Source organism: Crocuta crocuta, unplaced genomic scaffold (assembly GCF_008692635.1).
Source record: "Crocuta crocuta isolate KB4526 unplaced genomic scaffold, BGI_CrCroc_1.0 scaffold20, whole genome shotgun sequence".
Lineage (NCBI taxonomy): Eukaryota > Metazoa > Chordata > Mammalia > Carnivora > Hyaenidae > Crocuta > Crocuta crocuta.
In genome coordinates, this window is record NW_027527932.1 from 5,485,024 (window position 1) to 5,497,344 (window position 12,321).

At 40.3% G+C, this 12,321-nt stretch overlaps 1 protein-coding gene across 1 annotated transcript in view; it reads right to left on the reverse strand.

The window, feature by feature from the left end:
• CLVS1 (clavesin 1) overlaps positions 1-12,321 on the reverse strand; it is a 171,238-nt gene that overhangs the window by 79,543 nt on the left and 79,374 nt on the right. Inside the window, exon 3 of the mRNA XM_077751815.1 lies at positions 7,576-7,750. Coding sequence (XP_077607941.1) covers positions 7,576-7,750 — 175 coding nt within the window. The remainder of the gene's footprint in view (positions 1-7,575; positions 7,751-12,321) is intronic.

Sequence of the window (12,321 nt, forward strand, 5' to 3'; positions counted from 1 at the left end):
CTTCAGGAAGCCTGGCGAGCTCAGTTCTCTGCTACAAATCCTGTTTAGTTAGAGAGTACCTGACCCACTCTCTAAGTTGAATGAATAACCAGGAGACACTATATCTGAAGGTGTGAGTCACTGATGCTTGATTCGGTGTGAATCTACTACCAACTTGAAATGCATTTGCCCAAACTGCTTTTCCAAATTTCTAATCACACTATGCATTCATTTACCCCAGAGAACTGTCACGTTGCCCACTGACTTGACAGACTTTTTACTGTTCTAGTCTTTTAGGTGAAGAGGGCACTTTGGATACTCTAAAGGCAAGTGAGCATGTCATAGGTTTTAGAAAAGGGGTGAAAAAGGGGAAGGGGGTAGAGAGAACGGACGCAGGTGGGAAGCAGGGTAACAGAGAGAGAGAGAGAGAGAGAGAGAGAGAGATGATTTGCAGTTGGCCGAGCCTCTGAGCATTACTCCAAATCCATCCTCACTTTAAGGCTAAGAGTTTGAAAAGTGGGGGACCTCCTTTTGCACTAAACTGGCTCAAAGCTGTTGGGAGTTTGAGGAAGGAGGTGGAGAAAGGGAGAGAACTCTATCAAAAACATTTGAACGTTTTGAACGTTCAAAAATGTTCCCAGGTGTTGTAACTGCTGCGGGTGCAGCCACGCTTTGATGTAGGTGAGAGCAGAGTCCAAATATTCAAGCTTCGATCCTGGTTCTGCCATTTAAAGACCTCAGGCAAGCCATTGATCTCTCTAGTTTTTAGTTTTGTCATCTGTAAAATGCGGTGTCATAACAGTACTACCTCATAGGTTTATGGTAGAAATTAAATAGTATGTGAAAAGTGCTTGGGATGTAGTCAGTATAAATCAAATACTTATAACAGCATAAGTCAAATATTTATAATATTTATAACATAAATATTATAATACTGTCTTAAAAATGGAACAGTCACACAGTAAGCCGTGAATGAAGAGTGGATGAATAGAAAAAGTGTCTGATTGGCCAGAGGAAAATGACTTAAGCCCAGAAATGAGGGGAAAAGAGAAAAAAGAATGAATGATGTCTGGCTCTCCTCCAGTGAGTGAAAAGTAAGCTTCTTTAAACCCTTAACAAATGCCTGGGTCCTTAAGGGAATCAAACATTTTGTAAATAGCCCGCAGGATGCAAGGCTACAGCTCTTCCCAAGGAACACACTCCGGGCCAGTAAGCTCTTTATAGTATCTGGGTTGGCTGAACATTGATAAATGCATAAATGCTGTGTGTTGATTGTAATGGATGGGCCACAATGATTTACAAGAAATAATTCCAAAAATTGATTTTGGAGACATTACAAAACTCAAGAGCAGGATTTCAGTGTGTTGCTCATTCTGCCAGAATTCCCCAGCAGAATTGAGAATAATGCTGAGCTGTATTAAAATGGTGGCATAAATATTACTTTAAACTTTGATTAAAATTTAAACAAGTTGTAATGAACACATACACGGCTCTTTTAGACATTATTGACCGCATTTAAGAGATCAAACAACGAGTGAGAGAAGATGGCTTCCAGGCATTCTCAAAATTAGTATTTTAACTGAAGTTCTTTGAACTAATATTCATAGAATATTTATGTAACTGGGACAACTTAACATTCTAAACAATGACATTTCCTCAAAGCATCGCTGTAAAAGGAGGAATGTATAATACATACACTATTAGAATTTCATGACTTGTTGGTACAGCGTGACTTTTGATCTAGAAATCTGATGATCCCTTAAAGAGCAGTCTTCTTTTGAGCTATTATTATAACTCACTAATTCAGCCTATGAAGCACATAACCAAAGTTCTATGCACATACCATTTTTTGGATAATTGTTGTTAGAGGCAACATAATTACCTTTTTTCTTCATTAAGGTTTTACTTGGTAGAGCAGTTTTAAGTTCATAGCAAAATTGAAGGAAAGGCACAGATATGGAAAATCCCATATAGCCCCTGATCACACACATGTGTAGCTTTCTCCATTATCAGCGTCCCTCCCACCCAGAGTGGTGCATTCATTACACGTGATGGACGCACACTGACGAATCAGTATTATCCAAAGTCCACAGTTTACATTCCGGTTCACTCTTGGTATTGTATGTTCTATGAATTTGGACAGATGTATGACAAGTATCCATCATTATAACATCACACAGCCTTTGTGCCCAGCCTGTTCATCCTGCCCCACGTCGCACCCCCACCCACAGCTCCTGGTTACAACTGATCTTTTTACTGTCTCTATAGCTTTGCCTTTTCCAGAAGGCCATATAATTAGAATCATGCAGTATGTAGCCTTTTCAGATTAACTTCTTTCACCTCATAATATGCATTTAAGGGCTCTGCATGTCTTTTTGTGGTTTGATAGCTCATACTTTTTAGCACTAAATAATATTTCATTGCTTTGTATCATAGTTTATCCATTCACCTACTGAATATCTTCATTGCTTCCAAGTTTGGGCAATTATGAAGCAAAACATTGCTAAAAACATCTATGTGCATATAAGCTTTTGATTCCTTTGGGTAAAAAAGAGTACGGTTACTGAATCATATGGTAAGAATATGTTTAATCTTGTAAGAAACCACCAAACCGTCTTCCAAAGTGGATGTACCATTTTGCACTCCTACCAGGAATGGATGAGAATTTCTGTCACTCCATGTCCTTGAAAGGATTTAATGCTATTGGCATTCCAGATATTAGTCATTCTAATTAGGTATATAGTGGTATCTCGTTGTTGTTTTAGTTTGCATTTCTTTGATGAATGTGATGTGTAACATTGTTTTTATGCTTATTTGCCACGTATATGTATTCTCTGGTGAAGTGTTTGTTCAGGTCTCTGGTCCATGTTTTAATTGGATTGTTGGATTTCTCATTGTTGAGTTTGAAGAGTTCTCTGTATATTTTGGATAACAATTCTTTATCAGATGTATCTTGCAAATATTTCCTCCCAGTCTGCGACTTTTCTTCTTACTCTCTGGACACTGTCTTTTGCAGAGGAGAAGTCTTTAATTTTAGTGAAATCTAGCTTCTCAATTCTTTCTTTCATGGATTGTGCTTTTGGTGGTGTATCTAAAAAGTCATTGCCATAACCAAGGTCATATAGGTTTTCTCCTATGTTATCTTATTGGATTTATATAGTTTTCAGTTTTACACTTAGGTCTGTGATCCATTTTGAGTTAGTGTTTGTGGAAAGTGGAAAGTCTCTATCTAGATTCAGGGTTTTTTTGCACGCGAAATGTCCCGTTCTAACACAATTTGTTGAAAAGACTATCTCAGTTCCATTGTAGTGCCTTTTCTCCTTTCTCAAGGATCAGTTAAATATATATAATTGCCTTCTGAAGCACAGAAATACAACTGGTAGACCCCTGATTTGCTAACCCAGTGCCCAACACCTCAATATTACCGGGTATTGCTTCTACTTCGGGCAGAATTGAGAAATGTAACCAAGAAAGAAAAGCAGTTAAACATCTAGATTCAAAATAAAGGAAGCCCCTTGACATTACATTACAGGATATTCCAAATCTTTTGCTTATTATGGTCAATATTCTAATATATTGCCAGGCCTCGTTCAGGACTGTGGATTTATTCTTCAGTTGCCCAGGGAAGTTGCCAGCAGAACGTTGGCAGATAACAGTGCTCTCTGGGGCTTCAGGCTAAAGAGAGTCGCTTTGCTCAAGCTCACAACCACTTCCCAGAGCAGCCTGTCCCCAGTGACTAAACAGGGTGGGAATATCAAAGTCCAACCCCTTGGCCCCAATCCGGGACAAATCTGAAGGGTCATTTCAGTCACAACACCTGAGGCTTTCACTGGAAATGACCGAACCCTAGCTTAACTTCTGCCGGCAAACATTCTTCCACAACTTCCCTTCTACAGGAGTTGATCTCAAGAGTACCCCCTACTAACCCTCATGCGTGCTAACCTCTGTGGCAGAGTCAGCTTCTCAAGGAACTCAACGCACAACAATTAGTAACTGAGGGTTGCACTGAAAAACTGTCTTTACAGAGAACAAAGAATGGAGGTAATAGACTGTAACTCAGGGCTTGGGAACTAGGCTGTTATGCAAGGTGTGGGATGACCAAAAATGATTCTAAATTCTCACTGCCTGAGCGGTGAGCCCCACCCCCTTTCTCCCTGTGTGAGGTGTTGTATTACCTATACGTGGTAATTTCCCAGGGCCCCAGATTATCTGGGGTTTGAGCAGCAGGTAATCTGAGACCGCTCCTATAAATAGCTAAAACCCTAAGCCAGGCAGCCTAGCACAAAAGTGGTCTGATGACTCCCCCTGACAGGGCTGCCGTCTCACAGGTACCCTACAAAGGCAGAACAGCAGAGAGGGCAATGTCTCCTCACTGGGACACAGGCTCCCCGTCCCCCGCAATTCCCCGCATGCCTAGCCGATACTCTGACCTCATCAGAGCTCTCAGAGGGGGCACAGGAAGAAGAACGGGGGCCTCTCTTCTCCCACTGACACTGGCCTTGCCTCGCGTTCCCTTTCTCCACAAAAGTCTATGCCTTCACCCACATCAGCAGTGTTGTAGAGTTTATCTTGAATCTTCATGGCTGACAAATGGAGACCTGTATGTATGGGACCTTCCTTTTACAACAAGTGTGACCACAAAGACATGAATTCTTTTTCTTTTTCTTTTTTTTCCTTTTCTTTTTCTTTCTTTCTTTCTTTTTTTTTTTTCTGGAAAGTTAGCTAAAATACAGTGTAGTCTTGGCTTCAGGAATAGATTCCAGTGATTCATCATTCTATACAACACCCAGGGCTCATCTCAACAAGTGCCCTCCTCAATGCCCATCAGCCATTTTCCCCTTCCCCATCCACCCTTAGTTTGCTGTCTGTATTTAAGAGTCTCTTGTGTTTTGCCTCCCTTCCTCTCTGTTTATATCTATTNCATTTTATTTTTCCTTCCCTTCCCTTATGGTCTTCTGTTAAGTTTCTCAAATTCCACATATGAATGAAATCATATGATATCTGTCTTTCTCTGACTGGCTCAGTCCACTTAGCATAATACCAAAGGTATGATTTCTGCTCAGTACAAGTTATGACTTTTTTGAAATGTCTAAGGGGTTAATGGCTACATTGTGGATAAAAACAATCCCTGCAATGAAGAAAGATCACTGGAAGAGCCAGTAGAGGGGTGACCTCTTTGGGGTCTGAATGTTCCCAAAGCCTGAGAAAATATAGTCTGGAGTGAGAAGTTGCCAGTAGATGGTCAGATCTGACTGTCCTCTGTGTAGCATAAGCACCACCTGTCTGCAGTGGCCCTGAGGGATTTTTCACAGTTGCCAAGACAACAGCTAGGTGGTCCAGGGGGCCCATATCCCAGATGGAGGAGCTATACCCATGCTTAGCATCCCCTGGGACCATTGGCTTCCTTCTCTTAGCAGGAAAGACTGCACCTTCCTAAGGGTTCCCAGGTCTTCAGAGCCTGGGCAAGCAGAATTCCCAGAAAGATCTGCATTCCAATCCAGATAGCCAGACTTCAGACTGGCCTGATACTTTCCCACAGTCACAGGAGTTTCCCTCACTTTACATAAAGGGAGAGGAGCAAAGGGGTTCAGGTCATTGTTCTGTGAGATCATGGGAGGAAGTATCCTAACCTCATGCATCTCTCCTTGTCCTAGCAGAGGTTATTCCTTAACAGAGCTATAGAAAGGATGTTGTAGAATTCATCCCAGGCTCTGATACAAGTAAAGGCCCAGGTGGGACCACCTTGCCCACAAAAGGTCACCTTCTGGACAGGAAACTATCAACACCCTAGAGGAGAAAGCAGGAAACAACCTCCTTGACCTCCACCGCAGCAACTTCTTACTTGACACATCCCCAAAAGCAAGGGAATCAAGAGCAAAAATAAATAATTGGGACCTCATCAAGATTAAAAGNGGTCACCTCCTCTTTCTCACAAAAATATCTTACAGGCTTATGTGTAGCCTTACCTTTTAAAACACATTCACATGCATTAACTCAGTAAGATCCACAACAGCCTGGTGAAGTTGGCAAGGGACATATTATATAATCCACACATTTTCAGGGGAAAAAATAGAACACAGGGTTAGATAAAGGACATTTGCTTTCCTGATTTATGAAAAAAAATCTTATGAATACATAGAGCTTAAATCACAACTACCTATACACATAATGGATTATCTTTTTTAAAATGGATAAAATTAAATGAAGCTTCTACTATCACAGAAAACCCTGGAAATACGGTCAGCATAGTTATAGAGCATGAAATAAACTTTGCAGCTTTCTTTAAAACTCCTTTTGATAAAAGCTGTAAGGAGAGGGAGGTCAGATGTTCAGTGATTTGGGTAAGAGGAGTCTGGAGAAAAGGAGTTAAAGCTGAGAGCAAGTGATTGATAGCATAGGGCAGACCAATCTGTGATCGAGATGGTTAAGGCGAGGCAGGACACTGCCTGTAGTCTAAAAATACAAAAGCAAGTTCAGACACATGCCCCCGATAGCTGCATGATGGGGCCACCCAGGACAATGTGCCATTAGTGGAAGAGGGTGTATTTACTCCTCCTCTTCTGAAATGCCCACCGTACTTCTCCTACCCTTGAAATAGGAAACCATTTCAATAAAAAAAAATGCATTCAAGAAACATGTTTATCAGAGGCCTGTGAGGTGCTAAGAGATTTGCAGGAAGCCAAATATGAGTAAAAATCAGCCCCATCAACAACTCATCACACTAGAGGCTCAGGAGTGGTGGGAATGGGTCTCCTACTTTTGTACTTTGAAGAGCATGAGTCATGATTGTTGATCCAAGAATTAGCAAATATTTTGCTTTCTACATAGCTGCATATAACTGCCATCTTTGAGAAAGGTCATTCTTCCTTCAGAATTAAGAAGGGACATGAGTTTTATCTGTGCTGATTCTGAACCTTCCCAAACTGTGTCTTTACTTTGTACTATAATAATGTCGTCACCGGAAAGCTACGCAGTACTGCCCTTTGAGTTTGTTACTTTTCACAGAATCACTGGTTTTTAAAAGTAGAAGGGACCCTGGAGACTGGCCATCCCGACCTCCACGCAGCACAAAATCCCCTTCCCCTAAGTTCTGACAACTGGTCATCAAACAGTAAGTAGAGTTTTGTCTGTTTCCTTTGTTGGTGCTGAAGCGATTTACTTGAGTACAGACACTCAAGCACAGTGCATTCTGGGAAGTGAGGACCCACAGGATGCATTTCCATGGTGCTAAACTGCTTCCAGAGGCCCTGGAAGGCCCCCACGCAACCTCTATATATGACGTGCTCATAGAGCAGATGTCTCCTAGTTTTCATTTTTGTGAACTCTCAGATGGATGAGGCTAAATGTCTCTGAGCTTTATTCATAATTGCTACAGTAGGTAATTTGTGCCTGTGGTAACAGTAATTTAGAGTTGTTAATGAAAATGAGGACTGCCTTAGAAAACCATCTAACGCAGGCTGAAGTGAAAATATGGAGGATTCACAGGTGAACTGCATCTACGTTTGCCTTTTCTATTCCAAAGGACAAATATTACTTTGATTGAAATCAAAAAGTACATTGGCACACAGTCTCATACTGTACATTGGGTGAACATACCTGCAGCCCTTCGATAGCCAGTTTGAGGATGGAAGGTGTCAGTTTGGAGGCTTGTTTGAAGGAAAAATTACTCCAGTCTATAATTAAAATGAAGCCATTTATCTGAAGCTCTGGATCTTCAATAAGGACTTCCAGGGACAGAAGGATGGCACGGAGGATGTCTGTGAAGGAGTTCCTGTAGCCAAAGGGGAAAGGAGAGACCGTGTGTGAGAATTGGCAGATGATAGCTTGTTGTGTGTAGAGGGCTGGTCGCCTCACGCTACCGCTCCATAAACCCAGCCTGCAGGGTAACGCAGGTGTCCTGTATCCAAAGTGACCAAAACTACGTTTGCTAAACCTCAGAGGAACAGTGCTTCAAGATTCACAGGATGGGAACCTCCCTTTGATCCAACTGCATCAGCACCCCAAACTTTACAAGTTCTCTCTCTTTAGTGTTTCCATGGATTTCCATACTCTGCTTCTGGCACAGAAGCTATGATTGCATTTCCCAGAAATGCATCCCTTACTTATCTCTCTCCCTAACAGAGTTCTGTTAACTTCTAGGGCAGGGACTGGGCCATAAGCATAGTTGTGTCCTCAGTGAATCATCACTGAACAAATAAGGTAAAAACTGCAATCAGAGGCACTTATTTTATTTTATTTTATTTTATTTTTTACAAATAGTTTATTGTCAAATTAGTTTCCACATAACACCCAGTGCTCATCCCCACAAGTGTCCTCCTCCATGCCCATCCCCCCCCTCCCCCCACATCCACCAGTCCTCAGTTTTTGTCAGCATTCAAGAGTCTCTCATGGTCTGCCTCCCTCCCTTTCCCCCACCATTTCCGCCCTTCTTCTCCCCCTTGTTCCTCCGTCAAGTTCCTCCTAATCCTCCTATACGTGCAAACATATGATATTTGTCCTTCTCTGCCTGACTTATTTCGCTCAGCATAACACCCTCAAGGTCCATCCATGTTGCTACACATGGCCAGAGTTCATTCTTTCTCATTGCCATGTAGTATTCCATGGTATAGATAAACCACATCTTCTTGATCCATTCGTCCGTTGATGGACACTTAGGCTCTTTCCATGTTTTAGCTATTGTGGAGAGTGCTGCTATGAACATTGGGGTACACGCAGAGGCACTTATTTTAATTAACCTCCTCATTCTTTTTGTATGCTTAAAGTCTTGCTAAAAGTATGAAAACACCCATGGAATTGCAGCTATTTTTTAGCTTCAGTTCCTGGTTAGAGAAAAATAAAGCAGGAAGAATAGCTTATTTTCATTGAAGCTTTGCAGAGTATGATTCAGGAGGGAAATCTCTTGGAGTACATCAGTAACTATGGCAACAAGAAGACCTGAATGCCAATGGGAGTGACAGCTCTTCAGTGCTTTATGTGCTCCTCCACATCATATATTCCCATTCACCTGATGATTTTTGTGCTAAATAATTATCAGACATGAAGAAATTGATGGCATTTTCATTCTGCTAATTCTTCCAACAAATTATCTGATCTATAAATCTAAACTCGTAGAGAACCTCTAAATTCAGTGTCTTTATTGATAAGTAGGAAAATATAAGCTTGGATGGCAAGTGATGGCAAAATTCCCTACTTCCTTCTGGCTACTATTGAAATCAGAAGGCATCTCCTCTTGTGAAAGAAGTTGAAATGATCAGACCCTTGGGCATTTCAACCTGGTTCAAATTCTAATGAAGCCTAATGATTCCAGATTAGAAATCAGGAAGATTTCTAACAGTAAATCAGTGAGAATCTACTGAATGTCTATTATAAGGTCAAAATTGTGTTTCATACTTAAGGTTATAAAATTATGTGTTGTATTTCTATTTTCAAAGAATGCTTAATTTAGTTGGGGTGGGCTAGGAAGCTATTAACATGAGTTGAAAAGATCAATAAAATTTGAGTAGTCAAGGAAGAGTTTATTGAAAGATGAAGGCTTGGGATTAATCTTAAAGGATGGATAGGATTTTGATGGGAACTGAGCAAAAGGGAAGCAAGACCTTTCAGGAAAGACGAGTGACAATAATTGAAAAACAAAGATATATAGCCTATTCTGTTTCCATGCAGTTTACTAAAAATTTCTTTCTTATATCAAGCTAATATTTTTCTCCCTCAAATCTACCTGTTGGGTATAGTTCTGCTACAAAAGATAAAAACCTCAGGTCTTCCATGTTACATATCTTCAACTATGTAAACATGATGATCATGATGCCCTATGTAATCTCTAGATTTAAAAAATATTAGTAACTTTAATCATTTCTCATAGGAAATGGTGTTTAATAGTCTTCTCATCATTATTGTTTTCTTTCAGGTGTGTTCTCTTTTAACTTTAAAAGCTGTCAGATTCCTATTAATGTAGGATAGGTTTTCATCAGGACTTTGGTTTTGTTTTTGCATTCACATCAAACATGGTATAAAGACCAAAGTTTTTTTCAGACATACAGCTTTAGGAGCATGTGGTTGGTTCAGCTGGTAGAGCAAGTGACTCTTGACCGACCCTGGGTCATGAGTTTGAGCTCCATGTTGGGTATATAGAGAGTACTTAAAAATAAAATCTTTAAAAAAAAAACATACAGCTTTGTATTGGGGAGAAACATTGATTTAAGTGGAGCATGGGATTAAAGATTATGAAAATATGGAAATGCCTAATAGTAACCTGGAAACTACCATTAAGGATTTAGAAAAACCGACCCTGGATAAGCTTTCTTAGGAAAAGCACACACATGGAAAAAGTTAGGATTAAAGGCTAAGCCTTAGGTAGAGCCTATTTACAGTACTGAGTTAAAGGAAGAAAAATTGAGGAAATAAAAGATAAGAGGACAGAGATAGTCTTGCGTTACAAAAAAAAAAGTGTTTCAAGAAATAAGGGTACAAGAGATTGCAAATGTTACTACTTGTTCTTTTGCCTTTTGACATTGCCATGATAAAAACATGCAACAGCTAGCGTGCTGGAAAAGGGTGAGGAACACAGATCAGTAACTCTCAGCCAGCAAACAGATTTTCCTGAGAAGCAGAACTTCCCAGCTGAACTTGGGCTAGATAAAATCTGGCTGTCCCACAAATGTGAGTGACAATAAATGATTACTTTCTTAAGCCACTCAGTTTGGGGATGGTTTGTTACACGGCAATCACTGTCTACTATCAATAGTTTTCTAAGTTAAATGCAACAGTATAAATGAGAGATTACACCTCTTCCTATCACTTATCCACTTGTATCCGCTATAAAGAAGAGGTATTGAACTCTGTCTGGAAATGTGGAGACCATTTATGCATTTTCAACACCAGAACCTCACTGCAGGATAGGCATTGTCGATGAATGAAGTATCAGATCCATGGGATGATCTCAGGAGAAAAGTGAAAGGATTCTGGACTTCATTATAGTTACCGAATGTTCAAATGCTTCACTTTAACCAAGGAACTGGGTGAGTAGGAAAAAGTTGAATGGAATATGCTTCAAGTCAGAAGCATGTTGAGGTGTACAACCTCACCTCATACCTTAGTTGTGATGATTACTTTGAATTCCTTTCTTCTTGCCTTCCTCCTAAGGATTTCCTCATCTTTTCCCTTATTCCTCCTTACAAAACTTTTGACTTGTGAAATCCTTCCAGGTTTTTATAATTTAAAAACACATCTCAGACCAAATACTTTACGCAGATACTCTGCCCTCAAGGAGGTGGAGCATAAATCCCCACTCTCTCAGTATGGGCTGAGCAAAGTGACCTCCTTCCAAAGAGTACAGTATAGAAAGGAAGAAAAACAGAGTAAGTTTAAGCTGGAGAAACCTGACAAACACTACCTTGGCCAGATGATTAGGGTCAACTACAACAGAGATAACTCCTGTTGATAGTATTATCCCCTGATATGGCAATGAAAATGGCACTTTACCCCTGTGATCTTCTTCCAAAAAAGCCATAATCCCAGATAAATCAAGAGGGAAACATTAGACATTCCAACTGAAGGACATTCTATCAAATGCTTGACCAACATGCTTCAAAATTGTCAAGTTCATTAAAAAGCAAAGAAAGTCTGAGAAACTGTCACAATCAAGAAGATCCTAAGGAGAAATGAAGATTGAATGTAATGTGGTATCTTGGATGGGATTCTGTGAGCAAAAAAAAGATATCAGGTGGAATCTAAAGAAATCTGAATAGAGGTGCCTGGCCGGCTCAGTCGATTGGCGGTCCGACTTCGGCTCAGGTCATGATCTCACGGTTCGTGGGTTGGAGCCCCGCGTCGGGCTCTGTGCTGACAGCTCAGAGCCTGGAGCTGCTTCAGATTCTGTGTCTCCCTCTCTCTCTGACCCTCCCCTGCACACACTGTCTCTCTTGTCTCTCAGAAATAAATAAAAACATTAAAAAAATAAAGAAACCTGAATAAATTATGGATTTAGTAAATAAAAATGTATCGATATCAGTTTATTAGTTATAATAAATGCACTATACTAACATAAGATGTTAATATGAGGGAAATCTGGATGCAGAGTACAGGGGAAACTTTGCTCTCTTCATAATAATTGTGTAAATCTAAAATTGCTCTAAATAAGAAGTTCATTGTTTTTAAAGTGCTTATTAGAGTTGTGGTAAGTTTCCATGAATCTTCTTTTTTCCCCCTGAATACCGTATTTTATTATTTTTTAATTTTTTAAATATGGTTTATTGTTAACTTGGCTTCCATATAACACCCAGTGCTCATCCCAGCAAGTGCCCTCCTCCATGCCCATCACCCATTTTCCCCTCTCCCCACCTC